This window comes from Vanellus vanellus, assembly GCF_965231255.1.
Source record: "Vanellus vanellus genome assembly, chromosome: 1".
NCBI lineage: Eukaryota > Metazoa > Chordata > Aves > Charadriiformes > Charadriidae > Vanellus > Vanellus vanellus.
Window position 1 is genome coordinate 42,471,816 of NC_138905.1, and position 16,619 is coordinate 42,488,434.

The 16,619-nt window shown below is 46.6% G+C and overlaps 1 protein-coding gene across 6 annotated transcripts in view; it reads right to left on the reverse strand.

Annotated features, from left to right (window-relative positions):
- KCNC2 (potassium voltage-gated channel subfamily C member 2) overlaps positions 1 to 3,782 on the reverse strand; it is a gene marked incomplete at both ends in the record, with an annotated part of 105,302 nt that extends 101,520 nt beyond the window's left edge. For all 6 annotated transcript variants that reach the window (XM_082496952.1, XM_082496954.1, XM_082496955.1 and 3 more), the window contains one exon: positions 3,138 to 3,782. In XM_082496952.1, the coding sequence (XP_082353078.1) occupies positions 3,138 to 3,782 (645 nt within the window). The remainder of the gene's footprint in view (positions 1 to 3,137) is intronic.
- Positions 3,783 to 16,619: the final 12,837 nt, after the last annotated feature.

Here is a 16,619-nt window from a genome sequence, read left to right on the forward strand (position 1 = left end):
CCGATGCTTCTCCTCCTATGACAGTATCCTACGCCAGTAGCTTTCCATATCTACATAACAGCATTCTGTCAAAGAACAGTTTGTGAATGATTGCTCTATTAAGAGTGGAGTGAAAGGTGGAGTGAAAGGAGCACCGCTGTACTCTTTAGTTTCATCTCACAATCTATGAAATCCAAAATGATAAAATGAAAACAGAAATAATATTCAGATGTAACTCCTGAACTTGAGAAACAAAGAAAAGTGTTGCAGGTTTCAAAGCAATTCTATGTACACACATTACATTTTATATTTGCAAAAACCATGTTTAGTAGATGTCTCGATCTGAATATCAACCTGCATACACTAGAAGTTGAAAATTTTTTTTTAGAATCTCAAATAAAGGAAACCTTCGTGTCAACAAACTAGTTCCACTATTTATATAACATCACTGGATGGTCTTGCTAGAATAATCTTGTGCGTGCACTATCCCCCAATAGGTTACCATGGCAACTTATATTTGAATTTCTATAAATTTCTATTTTTAGAAATCACAGTTTAGGATAAAGAAAATCACAAATATTAAGTACCATTTCATTAATAGAAAACATCCCATTTTTATCATCATCATACATCCCAGAAAAGACATTGCTGAAGTTAAATCAGACAGTAATGCCAAAAAAATAATTACCACAGCTATTAAGAAAGTTTATCACTAAGCAGCTTCACCATAATCTAAGCGGTGTATGAGTCAGTAGCTAACACTATATAGCAAAGATTGATGTTCTCAGAGTTTTGTCTTGATTTCAGTAAGGCCAGAATTTCACTCAAATGTTTTTAGAGTTAGTCATCATTTCAGCTGACACAAAACAAAACTGTATTTACCAGAATACTCAGAAAATAATGTCTTTGTTTCAGGTGTGGGAAAACGTTGAATTGACAGTAACTCTTCAGTTCCAAACTAAGGTTGCCATCACCTTAAATTACTGTGTTCAAGAGTGCTTACTAAGTGCATGCTAGTCCTTAAATACAAATTTACTTAATGCTTTAAAACTTGTCAGCAATTCTCAAAGTTTTCTCCCTAGCTGAAAGATCAAGGTACAGAATAGCAGCCTTGAAGAAAATGAAAACATTGATACACACTGTTGTTACAGCTCTGACACTGCCTTACTCTGGCTGCCTGGGGTTTAAATCAGGATATACAGTTTAAAACCAGTTTTTAAGTTATAAAAAGGTAAAAACCGTATCTTCAAAGAGACAAATATTGCCATGTTGCCATTTTCTATTACAGTGTTAATTACGGCATTCATTTTGCAAGCTTGAAATATCTTTTCCCGACCCACTGACGGTTCAGGATGGTTTAGTACAGATGAAAAAAAATCTGGAAAGCAAGTGCCTACAGGCTCTGTCAAAGAATGGACCAAAGTGGACTGAAAACCCAAGTGACAGCTCCAATTCCAGGACGCAGTTGCAATCAGCACGCCTACCTTCCTATTTCTCCTGGTATCTTCCATTTAAAATTTACTCTGCACTCCTCAGTTCTCCAGCAAAGTTGGGTGGAAAGATTCCCTATCCTAAAAGCTGCAGCTTCGACACTATCAGCAACTTTCCATGAAACAGTAGGTGGAAGACAACCTGCGGGGCAATCGCCTCACACACTACTGTTTTGACAGGTAACTGACAGCCAAATTTCCTTTAGGATTCAGACAGCTAAGATGTGAGCAATGTGCATATGTCACTGATGAGCAAAGATAGATGCTTCTGGTAGTTTTTCCTCAGAACCGATCCTTTATTAAAACTATTTCAAGCATCAGCTGGAGCCAGCTGTCAAGGGAAAACGTATTGGTGGGCAACCTTCAGAAACACAAAAAATTCCAGCACTCAGCAAGTGACTAATAACAACAAGGACTTTTACTTTCTGTTTAACTCACCTCACTACACTCACCGGAGTTGCTAACTTTCACAGAAACTGCATCAGGCCAGAAGGTACAGGTCTGGAATTCACTTAACTGCACGCTTATGGTCACATCTATGAGATTGACAGTGAAATCAGTGGAACTGCTCAGATGATGCCCCCCCCACCATAACTGCACTTTCTGCAGGATGAGGCTTAGCTCCGAATACATCATGGCAATCCTGGTAAATATGCTGCAAAACACTTCTTATCGTTTTATAATCAAACATTTCCAATTAAAATCTGTATTTTCTTGTATTGCAGGGAGGATTTGCTGGTGGCTGCTTTTCTCATTGTTAAATTTGGGGCACCACTGTATATTTGTCTCAAAGGAATTATACCCATTTGTTTGCTCTGAAGCCCTGAGTTGGGAAGTGAACCCACATCACCACTGACAACAGCAACTAAAAGACATAACTAAAATCCAAACCATCAAAGTAGAAAGCAGTCAGCATCAAAATCCAAAATCTCTATCTAAATAACGGAAACTTAGTACGATCGTTTACTGCCTTGCACCCGTACCCTCTGCCACAGAGCCAGTGAGGGTCACCCTGAGAAATCAATGGAGGAAGAGCCAGGGTGACCCCCTGTCACACTTACTTTGTTGAACTCAGATCACCTCCCAGCTCAGACAGAGTGAAGCTGGGAAAAGGCTGAGGTCACTCTCCTGCATGGCTGTCACCACCTCACCCCAAACAGCTGGGGGAGGGATGATGGCCTCCCGGTGGGGCCAGCTGCCTCGGCCCCAAACGCACCTCCATGCAGGTGCTCAGAAAGGACGAGGGCACCCAGGGGACGTCCCTGCCCACACACACAAACAGGTCCCCCATCGAGTGCGCCTCCACACCCCCACCCAGGCCAGGGGGGTGAGCGTGGTTCCCTCGCAGTCTCTTCAGGGCACAGCTCCCACCTCACCCCGCATACACTCCCACGGGGGGACGTTGGCACAGCGGGACCCCCTCACTGCCTGCAGAGGCAGAGGGGACAAGCACCACCGCCTCACAGGTGCCAACATCACCCCCACGCAGCCGGCCCACCACAGCATCACCTCCGCATGCCCACCCCAAGCAGAGCGAGCACCCCCTTGACACCCCGTACTCCTGCCTCCCAGGCAGGAGTGCACACCCCCGGCAGCCCCTCGGCCTCCCCAACCGCCCCGGGCGGGAGCGCCGTCCGTCTGTCTGTCCGTCCGTCCGTCGGCGCTTACCCTGGCGGCCCGCGAGGAGTAGGGGTCCTCGAAGAGCGCCCAGACGCGGGGCTGCAGCCGCCGCCAGCGCCCGCCCTTGCCCTCGGCGGTCGCCCCCACGTCCTCGATGCCCAGCCTCTTGGCGGCCAGCTCGTCGTCGTCGCCGTCGGGGGGCGGCTCGCCCGTCAGCAGGTCGGGGGCCTCGAAGATGTCGAGGGCCTCCTCGGCGTCGCGGTGCTGGCGGTAGGTCATCCAGCAGCAGGGCTCCACGTCGGTCTCGTCGATGCCCCAGAAGGCCAACTCCTCCTCGAAGAGCGGCCCGCAGACGTCGGCGGGGCAGTGCAGCTTACCGGTGCGGTAGTAGTTAAGCACATAGGCGAAGACCCCCGGGTGCCGGTCGAAGAAAAACTCGCTGGCGCCGCCGCTGCCCCGGGGGCTGCAGCCGCTGCCGGGCTCCGGGCAGCCCCCCGCCGCCGGAGGAGGGGGTGGGTTGGGGGGGGCAGGCGGCGGCGGCGGCTCCTCGCCGCCCGGGGACTCGCTCTGGGACTCGCAGGCGAGCAGGGCCAGGCGGGTCCCCGGCAGGGTCTTCAGGGTGCTGCGGTAGGTCTCGTGCCGCGTACCCCCCACGTTGAGGATCACCCTCTCGTTGTCCTCGAGCTTCCCCATCGCTCCGGGTGGGACATGACTGGGGAGGGCGCGGGAGGCGGCAGCGGGGATGGGGGGGTGGTGGGGGACAACCGGTGGCGGGCAGGTCCGCGGGGGACGAGCTTCTGCCTTAAACGCAAACAGAAAGAAGACATCAAGGAGAAGCCCCCCCCCCAGCATCACCCGGGGGGAGGGGGGGATAGAGATGGGGAGGGGAGACTATTCCCCGCCTGCCCCAACCCCCTCCATCTCCCCCAAATCTCCCGCCGCACCGCACCGCCGGGAGAGCCCTCCCGGCCCGCCGCGCTCCTCCGCGGAGGGCTCTCCCTCCTGCTTCACCACCACCCCCCCCCACCACCGCCGCCGCCGCCGCCCCGGGGGTCTCTCCCCGCTTCCCCCGAAAGCAAGCTACCGAAATGGCACTGCTGCTTCTCCCGCGTACGGATCTTCCACCGTCCCCACCCGCCTCCTCCCTCGCTCGGGGGGTGCGTGAACCGTGCTGATGAAATAGAAAGTGTGCGGTTAATTATTTAATGGGCATCTATCTTTTATTATCCTAACAGCTTAACGGGGGTGGGGGGGTGGTCAGAGGGTTACCTCACCCCCCCACACCCCCCCCCCGCCTCTATTTTGGGAGGGAGGGAGGGATTGCTTTGTGGGAAGAAACCCCGAGCCCCCCCAGCAGCTCGGGCAGCAGGCACACCCTGGGAAAAGCTGCCTGTGCGGAGCCGGGCTCGCTACTTTCTCAGACAAATCACGCCAAGACAAGCGCGCATCTCAGCGAAGAGCCGGTGGTCCCAGCGCCGCGCTGCCGTGGGTTCCGCCGCGCTCCCCTCACCCACCCTCCTCCCCGCCAGCCCCCCCCCCCCTCCTCCCCGCCGCCCCTCCGCTACCTTTGCCAGAGGAGGGAAAGCGACTCCGCTTCCCAGGCGGGCTCCGGTTGTGCGCGGCGGCGGCCACCGATTCCCAGCCGCTCTCCGCGCTTCTCTGCTGGGGGAGAACTACTTGTTGTTGTGATTTATTTCTTCTTTTTTTTTTTTTTAATTTTTTTTTTTCCTCCGCGTTCAGGTAGCTGTTTTACCTCCCTCCGTGCTCAACTCCGAAAGGCGTACCAGCGGCTCCCGCCGCCCGCTCGGAGCCCCCGTTCCCTTCATGTTACGGGGGAGACGCCGCTTTTCCCCCCGGGGGCTGCCGGAGAGGGCGGCAGGCGGAGAGCAGAGCCATGGGCGGCGGGTCGGGGCACCTCGGGGAGCGGCGCTGCCGGAATCCCAGCGCTTCTCCGGCAAAACGAGCCCAAAGGTGAAAACGCACCTCATTTGGGGCTGAAGCTCCTCCCCGGGGCGGGGGCAGGGGAGCCGTCCCTCCGTACCCCTCCCCACACCCGACCCTCCCCTTCCCCCCTTGCTCCCAGCCCTGTGGGGCGGAGGGAGGCGATAGCAAAAACAAATAGCACATCTCCAGCCGAAAAAGGCAACGCCACCTCCGCTCCTGCTACGTGGAAATTTGGTTCACTTCAGGAAAACACGCGGGAAGGGATCGGGGCTGAGAAGAGCTTTTTTATTAGTATTATTTTATTTATTTATTCGGAGGAAAAGCAGCGCCTAGCTACAGGTGACTGCGGAGAGAAGCTGCTCGCCCCTCTCCCCCCCCCTTCCCCCCGCTCCGGAGAGAGTCCTTCACCGGGCAGGTCGGTACCTGTGACACCCGGGTCACACAGGGTCCGCAGCCTCGACGTGCACAGTGCTGGAGGGCTCAAAGCGAGGGGACCCAACTTTTGTGTCAGCTGGAAAAAAAGAACACCAAACAGATACGGTGTCGCGGGTGTGCTTCATACTCCATAGGCTTCGTGCGTTGGAGGTTGGGGACGGCAGGGGGGGTGGAAGTTGAGACTCCTCAATAATATATAAGGAAGCCCAACACTTGTGCCAAAGTCTCTGCCTCCAAACCAGACGAGTTATTTTCTACAGCCCATTTTACTGATGAGTGGTCTCAGCTGTGTTGGTCAAAGAGAAGAAAGAAGCTTCCGGCCCCAGAGAGAAGATACACAAAATGAGAGGTGATTCCTCTTCCCACTTCCTCAAACGAAAAGTCTTCCTCCACACCAAGGGTATTCCCTGGCATGAAGTAGGGTAATGAGTGGAATAACGATATCTGAAACGCTCCCCCTCTATGTCAGAGCCTTCGGCTGGGCACTTGCTGGCATTGGGAGGGCAAAGCTCTGCTGGAAGCGATGCTCAGAGGACACTGTGCTTAGACCAGATTGCTTTAACCCAGATCTGTCTGTACGTGGCATCCATGATGTAAACACAGACTCCCAAAGCAGCAGCAACTTTAAGAAATGGGTTTCAAAAGCTTTCTCCAGATGTACGTTTTGAAGATCCTTAAAAAAAAAAAAAAAAAAGAAAAAGAAAAAGAAGGCAAAATTAAATTTATCCTGCCAAAGCAGATACAGTCAGTTAGTGAAAACTCCCAGAAGCCAAAATTAATATTCCATTACATAGTTGTAAATCCAGTGGAAAGGATTCACCCATCCTAAACCAAAGCAACGCTGCTCATGCCATAGTCGCTTTTCTTTGCAGAGGGAATTTTTCTGAAAGGGGGACGTAGAGAAGGAGGGAGTAAGACAAAATGAATATTCATTGTCATCTTCTCTGACTTACGAGAGGTTTCTGGAGAGGTGTAATGTATTAAAGCTCTGCAGCATTCATCCATTATGGAAAACCATGGGGTGGCGGTAGCTGCCAAACACTACACTAACTACGGTCACAGAATACCAGGACTTCCCTCTGCACTGTTACAGTCTGCTCAAGTCCCACATCTGTGCTCAAGTTACAAGAGAAACACTCCCCTGCACAGAAAAAAAAGAAGCCCCAAACCACCACAAACAAAAAAACCCAAAACCAAAACAACAACAAAAAACCCCAAACACAACCGTCCCCAAAACCCACCGTCCCTAAAAACACCCACCACAACTCGCCCAACCACCTAAGAAACCTAAGGATGGTATAAGAAACAAGGATGGCATCTCATAAACAAAAACTTTAGTCATACCCTGTAATGTCAGTGCCATGACAAAGGCACGTATTATGAGAAATCTGTTTATGCTTCAGACTTCTTAAGCACACCGGGGGTTTTATTGCACGGGCAAAAATAAGGCACAGAAATATTTTTTCCAATTAGTAAGAAAAGGAAGGATCTCTTCCAGAATATAATAGTCCTTCAGTCACGTCAAAATGTCCATATTCTACCACGTGTCTGTTACTAAATATAATGCTATTAATTTCTCTGTGTGTCACTCTTCCTTGTCTTTTCAGCATGTGGCAGACTTCTCAGTAAAGGATGAAATTATATTAGACATTGGCTTTCCAGAGCTGACATTTTCTTGAATGACAATATTATACGTAGGCAACTGTAGTAACATTTATGAATTAATTTCCCCCCTACAAGAGACTGACCTGAATTTTTGCACTCCTCAGTGCTTCCAATAAAAGTGGAAGCAAGAGACATATGTAAGAGAGAGAAATGAGCCTCCCAAGAGAGTCTTACCATCAAATATATCTGCAAATGAAAAAAAAAAAAAAGACTAAAAACTATTTACACATACTCTCATATCATGTAAAAGTTAAATGGATATATTTCTGGAGTTACGGATTTGGAAGTATCTTTGAGGAACTAAGTGACACTGAGCAACGCACAACCAATTTTCCCTGCTGGATAGGTATGACTAAAGGAAAGGTCCTAAGTTATGGTTTTGACCAACAAAGTAATAAAATTAGATGTGAAGACCGCTATCGGAAACCCAAGCCAAATGAACGTTTTACTTACTAGCAGCAATCATTCTTCTTGCAAGCTTGAGCACTGCAATGCAAAGCCATTGGGTTACCAGCTGTCTAACGATAAAGGAGTAAATGGAAGAAAGGACTTGTGGAAAAGCAAAACAAATCTGAGGACTGAGCGTACCCCAGTTACAGCCATGCTCCGAAGTGGAGGAGCTCTGTCCCCGTTGACTAGGGAGTCCCTGGGAAGGTTAAGCCGCCCAGCTACCATCTGTCTTTCTTCCCGAGGAGAACATGAGAGGCAGAAGCCACCACATTTCTCTAGCGCAGGTCACCATTTCCTATTTTTCATATGATGCTGTAATTGGAAAACAAGACAAAAAAAAAAAAAGAAAAAGAATCAACTTTATAATGGAGAATTATAATTGAAGATAGCGCAACACAGCCAAAATATGATCAATTTTTATCAGCTTAGTTGATGATTAAGTAAATGAACTAATTATTTTAACTATCCACTGTCATTAACATTTTATTAAGCTTCTGCTTGTTTCTTTCACGTATTTTTCAGTTCTCCCTTATTATTTATAATCATCTCTACTATTTACAATTACATGTACTAATTCATTACAGATTTTGCAGAACATGACAGCCACATTATACTGAAATACGTTTACGGTAAGTCAGAATCTTACTCTGAAATTGCAAAAAAAGAATTAATAGATTAAGTAAATGTCTGTGAAATACGACTGTAAGGAGCCACGATGTAGTTAAATTGGACAAGGCTGGAAACAAAGCCAGCAGAAAGTTGTCGTTACTTTTAAATTCTAAAGCATGATTATATTTTTAGGTAATGCAGTTGAAATACAAGCTTGGCCTGATCAATAACACAGAATTGGTGAAAAGAGGTGTTACTGTAGAAAAATATAAATAAAACTCGGATTGGACCAGACAGATGGACAAAATGTGGACATTCTCATGAAATCAGTCTACTGTTACTCCCACAGGAGCAGGCAGGAGTCCCCCATATAAGGCACTGCATACACACAGGTGTGCTTCATCTTCCTTCCCCCACCCCAGATCTTCAGTTCTCTGGAATTCTGGGGAATGTGGTATCTCTCATCTAAAAAAAATGACAATCTGGAAAAGTTCCTTGTATGTTATATTTATCAAGGAAAAAAAAAAATAAGGAAGTCAAGATTGGGGTCTCCTGAGAAGACACATGACACATTAGAAAAACCAAGTGAGCACTAATTGCATTGCCTAATTAGTGATCCACAGCACAACCCATGCTACACGGTTAAGTCATGGCCTTCCGTAGGGGTGGGGAGAGGGGGGTAACGTGTACAGTTTCACGTACATTAAATTTGGCTTCAGGTTTCTCTTTTCAAACGAAAGGGGTGTTGGGAAGGGCGGTGTGAAGTGACACCACTGTAGAGCTGAGACTGGACCGTTTTACCATGTGTTAACTCCAACTGCAGCCCTGTGTCACACACAGCTCCTGTCTCAGCTCTGAATCACACAGTTGCATTTTCCCTCAAATCCTCATATTTCCTATAGGTTGAGACTGTGGAGAACACCAACCTGTATGTTCTCATCTTCTTCTCAGTTCTCCAGTCCTCCCACAGGTGCTCAAAAGATTTCAAAGCAACATCCCTCCTCATGAGCATCTAATATCACAAGCTACACTATTTCTCTGACCTTTCCAAATTCAGGCAGTTCCAGTGCAGGATCTGCCAGTTCTCTTTTGGGGGCTGAGGTGGAGCTGGTCTCCTTTCATGAGGTGTCCGTTCAGATTCCCATACACACACAGAGGAACTCATGCCTGTCCAGTTCCGCATCCCAGACCTCTCTGAAGACATCTTTCCCCATGTCTTTCATGGCTTTTCTTCTCCTCTCTCAAATTCTTTCCACATTTCCCTGTTCTCTGAAGCTCTCACTAGTGCTGGTACGTGCAAGTTCAGCAACCTGCTTAGCCTTGCCTCTGTGGCAAACCACACCCCGTCAAATGAAACCATATTGACTAAGAGTATTGGGTGCAAACAGCAGGGTTTGGGCAACAGGACCATAGGGTGCCTGCGGGGAGGCAGCCATGAGCTCCCTGGTGCCAGTCCCATCCATTTCCAGCCAGGTCTGACCTGCTGTGAGCAGCGTCCTGTCCTCCAGAGCCTCAGCCAACTGGGAGCCCTGGTGCCTGTCTCCAGTGTGGTTAAGGAAGGGGCAGCAGCTGGTAGGGACAGGAGATATGGGCAGAGAAACAGAGGAACGAGAAGGCATACAGAGGAGACATGTTAAAAGCCATGCTTAGAGAAAGGGAGGGGACATATGAGAAGAAATGAGAAGAGACATGGCTGGAGACGCACCCTTGGGAGGAGGCGCTCCATGCCAGAGGAGGCACCTCTGAAGGACTATGGCTGCAGGCAACCCATGCTGGAGCAGGGACACCCCTGAGGAACCATGGCCATTGGCAACCCACACTGGGGCAGGGACACCCTTGAGGGACCGCAGCCATGGGTGACCCACGGTGGGGCAGGGACACCGCAGAGGGACTGCGGCCTGTGGAGGAACAATGCTGGAACAGGAACGCAGACTGGCTCAAAGAAGAGGAGAGCCCCCCTCAGGAACGAAAAGCAGCAGAGAAGCCCTGACAAACAGACCTCAATTTCCTCTGTTGCCTCAGGAGAGGAGCTTGGAAGGTTTGGGTGATGGAAACAAGGGAAAGCAAGGCTAGGGAGCAGGAGGAAAGGTGTTCCTGTAAGTGTTTTTTTAAATTGTTTATGCTTGCTTTATCTTAATACCCAAATCCTTGTTTAGAAGTTTGTGTTAATTGACAATAAATTAAGTGAAAATTCCCCAACTCAAGAGCATTTTGTCCACGACGCTACAAGAACATGTGTATAATGTGAGTAGAGCTGTTCCAATCAATCAGCTCCTCCAATCAGCCTCATAAACTCCCAGACCTGAAGTACCAGTTCTCACAGGGGGCAATCCCTTAGAAACCATCACCCCCCACTTTCGAATCCAGAGCGGGCACTAAATCAGGAGTGGATCCCACACGCCCTGTGCCCAAACGTCAGCCACCCCAGAATCTAGCCGCTGCCTTTTTCATTCATGGCCCTGGGGTACCCTTGGCTCCCCCAATTACTAATGCCAGAGCTATTAGCAATGCAAGATGGTGGAAAGAAAGATTACTCACCTGTTTCTGCTGTAATTCAAGTCGCTTTGGCAGCGCTGATTCACAGTTGTGGGATGCACATTTTCTCAAGAGATATAGGATATTACATGCTGCTTATAAGAGGAGGAATTGCCTCAGGTTCTGTCCATACTTACTTTTTTTTTTTTTTTTTTAGTGCCCAGTGCTGAAATAGAGGTAATGAATTTTTGATCTATCCTGCAAATTTGTTTCAATTCCAGTTAAAGGTCAGTGATGTGTCTTTCTCATCCATAACTTGCCAGCACACAATGCCACTTCTGAGGGACTGTCACCTGCCAGCAAGATAGTGACTTTGTAAAGATGACGAATTAAACAGTGAGAACAGTACCCAGCTCCTCAACAGGTGTTTACATTTTAGTTCAAGTAGAATGTAAATACATGGACTGAGCTTCTTTTAGGTGCTCTATTATATTTACAGAAACCGAAAAAAAAAAAAAAAAAAAGGTCTTGGAATGACTTAGTCAAACGTACAGAGTCCTGAGAGACAGGGAAATGGATGCAGTACCTCCAAACTAGTTTCAGCACTTGAGTACAAGCATCCATCATTCAAAAGGGGTAAATCTTTCCATTTGTAGTCGGAAAACACAGATATATGGAAAAATGGGGAAATGCTCAAGCCACATGTCTTTTCTTACAGCACAGCTGTCTGAGCCAGCAGAGACGAGCTAGCCTCCACTGACCTGCCTTCTGCTTCCTGCCACAGGAGCGCAAGCCTCATGAAAATTTTGGGAAAAGCTATTCCCAACATTTCTGCAATTTTATTTTTTTTTTTCTTTATCCATCTCATTCATTTTGACTGAAGTTTTTGAGCAACACATCAATAATAAAACTTTGTGTCAGCATAACGAGGGCCTCATCTTGTCGCAAGGCTTAAGCACTCCCATAATATAAATAATCAACAATCACCTAGAAGATACAGGACAGTTAGTTTCCTTCAGCTACAGAAGGGCATGCCCTGAAAGAACTAAATCTATCTAAACAGAAGTGCTGCCTTAGCTATTTTAGCAGTCTCTTCAGAAAAGAAAAAAAAAACACAACCAACCCAGATCTATAACTTGGTTTGGTCTGAAAAATCTGTTATTTTCACTAAAGGCTGTGTAAGAAAGAGCTAATTTACAGGAGCACTGTACAAGTAGCACTAAACAACCTTACAAAGAAACTTAAAGCAATCTTTAGTTTCTAAGTCTCTGAAGCGATCAAATTGAATTGGCCATAATTTGATGCCTAGGGAAAACAAAAGGAGAGACCTTTGCATTTTTATTTTGGTAAATGATATTATCTTTCATCCAGCACGCACACTATCTACTACTTCAATCGATATTCAAACTGTTATTGAACAGCTAGTCTACATTTTTAAAAGAAAAGGTCCATTTACTGAAATTTTCTGGGAGTAGTTTTACTTAATGTTAGCTTTAACCGATCTTCTCCTAAAATCACTTCAAATCAGATATATAACCCACATATGATGTTGATTTATCTAAGGAAGTCAGCAAACCCTCCCTCGCATGCCATCAAAATCAATGAAAGCGCACTGAAAGGACTACAATGGTTTTCAGATGACTGTGGCACTGTTCCACCTAGTTTCTGCACTCCACCAAAGTTTAACTGGAAACCTACCTCATCTATCATTTTCCTCCTTTCTGTGACTAACAAACTCCATTATTTTCATCAATTTTTAGTAAGAGACCATACTGTATCTACCCCAAGAAGGCAAGGGATCTGCTTTAATACCTTATCTTCTGAAGTTGTTCACACTGACGATCTTCGATGCCTCCCTGAAAAAACAGCTGTTTAATTGATCGGTCTGTCCGTGTATAGAAGAGGTATTGTAGTAATAGTTCGTTCTCTACTGTTGATTCAAAGTTTAATAATTACATTTTGCAATGGGTTTGTCTTCCCTCTGTGAGCACTTACAGTTCACCTGTCAGAAGGGAAACTCCTTAGAGTGCGAGTGGCAGAAACATCCCACAGAGTCTTGCTGACCGGGACAGGCAGATTTTAAATCCGATGCTTTGGCTGTGCAGGAAGCAAAGAGGTTTCGTCTTAGTGTCTGCAGTTCCATATAGCAGACCCAATCTCAGTGTATGCAAGCTTGATTAATTTTGACTGTCTCCATTCAGCTGCAGTCAAGTTTTTCTCTCCTAATTTTTTTCATGCTACTTTGCAGACAAGATTGCCCAAATCTGGACCGAGCTGTCTACTGCCATGGAAACAGAACAGTATTCTCAAGAGATAAACACTGCATCTCCTCTGCTTGTGCCTCAGTCTTGCTTGCAAAAGTTAGAGGTGCTGGTGTACATTTCTGCTACAACCTGTAAACGGGACTTTTACCCTACCTGGCAGGGGACACCCAGCTGGGAAATACCAGATCCGTCGTGGGTGGCATCGTCAGCATTTCCTCCTCGGAGGGAAGGTGCCAGTGAGCCTTGAAGAGCTGTGCAAGGCCATGCTCAGGTAGAGAAGCCTTGGCAGACGCAGCCTAGCTAACTCCCAGTTAGCAGCCTATCTCCGTATAAGGAAAACAAAAGGAGGTTGTAAAATTGGAAATTGATTTTTTGGGTCCCTGCATGTTTTTGAACAAGTCAGCTTATATACTTAAGTGCAGAGTAAAACTACATTGGCCATACTTAGTTGTCAAAGAACACACCATGTCCACACTAATTTTGTAAACATTTCTGCAACCTTTGATACCCTTCAGAGCTCCTCCCAATTTGTTTCCGACTACAGTGCTCTACTTGCTCTATGTCTTCCTTAAAGGAAAAAAAAAAGAAGAAAAAGGCCGGTTTGGAGTAGCTGGGGGAAGGTGTAGGCCCAGGGGCTGCTCTCGCTGCAGATGCTGCTGAGGGGCACCCTGGCTGAGTGCAGCTCCTGGGTCGGGGAAAGCAGGTACAGCACAGCCAACAAGACACCAACCCCTGGCCACGTGCCTGTCCCGTGCACGTGGGGTACAAACGGAGCCGAGGAGAGATGTGTGTGGACTGAAGGAAACGAGGCCCTTAGGGCATCAGCAGTCTTGTCTAAGACCTTGCGCACGTCCCACCGCAGGAACCCAGAACCAGAGACAGTTGTTAGGTCCTGGAATGTCCTGATCCAGCAAACCACAGAAACTACAGCAGGGATCAATTTATCATGTGTCCCATAGGAAAGGTGAACACCCTCCTAACTTTCACCGGTCAGATAAGATACGGTAATTTCCCTCAACTTTTACATATTCAACAGGAGAAAGACAGATGTCTTTAAAGGTCTGGAAGACCCCGACGTCTCTGCAGAACAAGCAGACAGCCCGAAGACTGCAGCAGCACAACAGAGGTGCCTAAAACAGCTGCCTAAATTTAAGGCGCACGCTCCCGCCTCTGACTAACCGAGACCTCACCACAGTGACCTGTGGCTCTGCTTCTTGAGACTGGGATGCCGTAACACCACCTTCATCCCCTTACACCTTAAAATCATGCAGGATAAAATGAGCCGAGAGTTTTACACCCCTCTTAAGAAGACGATTTCACTCCGAGATCACAGCGCGTGTGCGGCAGCGCGGGTACAAGCTCACCGCCCGCCTCCGGTGGGAATTCAGGGTGTCAGGTTTGTAACCTTCACCCTTCTGCTTAGCTTGCAATTCGGCAGTTAGTGGGACTGGCGGACAGACAGAAGTCAATCTGCCATCGCCGCAGAGAGGAAAGCTGTTTCAGTATGCCAGACAGCTACTGGCAAGGCACGCACGAGGAAGTCCCTTACTGCCACTTTGTTCCACTCAGGTTCTCATCTGCTTTTTCCCAAGGTGGAGGTTAACAACAACAATACACACACAAAAACAACCACAACAAAATCTTTCCTATTACATTTTTTAGTAAATGTTGACTGTCAAAATGGAAGAAGCACTCCCGTATCATGTAATAATTATTTTTTTTTTTTTAAAACCTTCCGCAGTCAAGAAGCACCACATGGGAGATTCAAAGGGCCTTTATGGGTTCTAAAGATCTTCTATTTGGGAGTGGTCTGAGCAAAGAAAATCCTCATAATATTCAAACCCCTGCCTATCTAGAGCTCTACGTTAGCGTTCCTGCTAACCAATGCAGAGATGAAGATTTGCTCTGACTTTTCAATCATCTTTTCATTCTACAAATTGCTATCATTGATATTTCTTAAGCATGAGGCAACCTGAGGTGTTTGTTGTTACACTAAATGTTAGCTGCTTGTGTCATTAACATAATATTCCGTCTCCTATCCTCATCTCTTCTCTTGTACCTTTTCCAACTCAGATTTTACATTTTCTGAGGCAAGGATTGCATCCCCAAGTAATTGTTTGCATACTGCCCAGCTCAGCCCACGGCTCAGTTAGTTTGTAGGAGCTTCAAAGCTCGAAAACACATTAATGAAACAGTAACTGACATACGTCCGGGCTCAAAAAGTTTCAACATCAAACGGAGAAGCACAGTGGAAATTAAAATGCAAAAAGAGATGCTCGGAGAACAGACGTGCCATCTTAAATGTACCTTTAAGCTTCTCCCAATGCTGTGACTGAAAGATTGCTACCCCTCCTCCAGAAAAGGAAGCTCTAGTTTAAAATCTAGCCGAATCATAATTAATGTGAATATTACGCTAAGCTTGGGGAAAAAAAAATGCCACTACTTATCAGGTTCATTTACATTTTTTAATAACTCCTTGGCTTAGGCTTTTAATATTAATTTCGAAAAGTGCTTAGGAGGTTCCATGTGTCAGCTCACACCCTACAGCCACACAGCCCTTCCCTGGGGCAAAACGCACTCAAGAATACAGACGGGCAAAAAGGCCCCCGGTCTATTGCCTCTCCCAAAAGAAGAGCATTGCCTTGTCCTGTTTTGGCAACAGGGCATTCAGCTTCACAGTACAGAATTGACATAATGCACTTCCAGCAGCGCACAGACATGTCACCAACCTCCACTTACATTTTATATCACTAAAGTGATATCTACCCTGCCAATTTTTGTTCGATGCTTCTGAACGTTTTCTCTCAGGATAGGTATCAGGAACCGGCAATTAAAACTCAGCCTACACAGAGCATTGTTATGTTATCATTCCGTGCTGCTTTTTTAAGTGTGAGAACCATCTTTTTTCCACCTTTAAACTGCTCATAGGTATGAGTGATGAATGCACAGTCTACATTAACTGCTGCCATTAAATACTCTTTACAGCCCAAGAGCACAAGCCTAGCAAGTTATCAAAAAGGCCGTCTTTGAAGTAAAAGTGCAAAGGAACAGTTTGAAGTCTATGATCATTTGGAACTAATACAGCCACTGTTTTTACTATTTCTTTCATTTTAGTGAGAGAAAAACGCAAGCCAGCCAAAAAGGTAATACTGAAAAATTAGTAGTCTTGATGTAATCCTGACTAGTGTCTAAAGCGACCTTGTGGTCTGCTCCTTCAGGGTGAAAGGCAGTTCATAATTTTATGAATTATTCATGGCAGTTAATTCACTGGGGAGGAGGGGGAAGGCACTGCAGAAATTAATACAGTGGTAAGTTAAACAGGGGCTGAAGAAAATTCTCACCCGCTAACAGTGCTCTTTCACTATGTTTACAGAACAAAACCTTTCAGTTCACCGAGTTAGTGACAGACTAATTTAAGTAAAAGAAGAAAGAATAGAGCAGCAGGAAATAATAGAAGTCCTACATCTTGAACATTGTTAAAGAGAAACAAGGTTTGGCTAAGGAATTACAGTAAAGTAACTGCAGACTGAAGGTGGGCTACCTGTACTTCTACGCATCAGACGGTAGCAGGGATTAATATGCATATCAAAATCCAATAAATATGCGTTTCAGCTGAGACAAAAGATTTTCCATATCACATCAAATATAATAAATGAGAAAACCTATTCTAATAAATACCTGCATACAT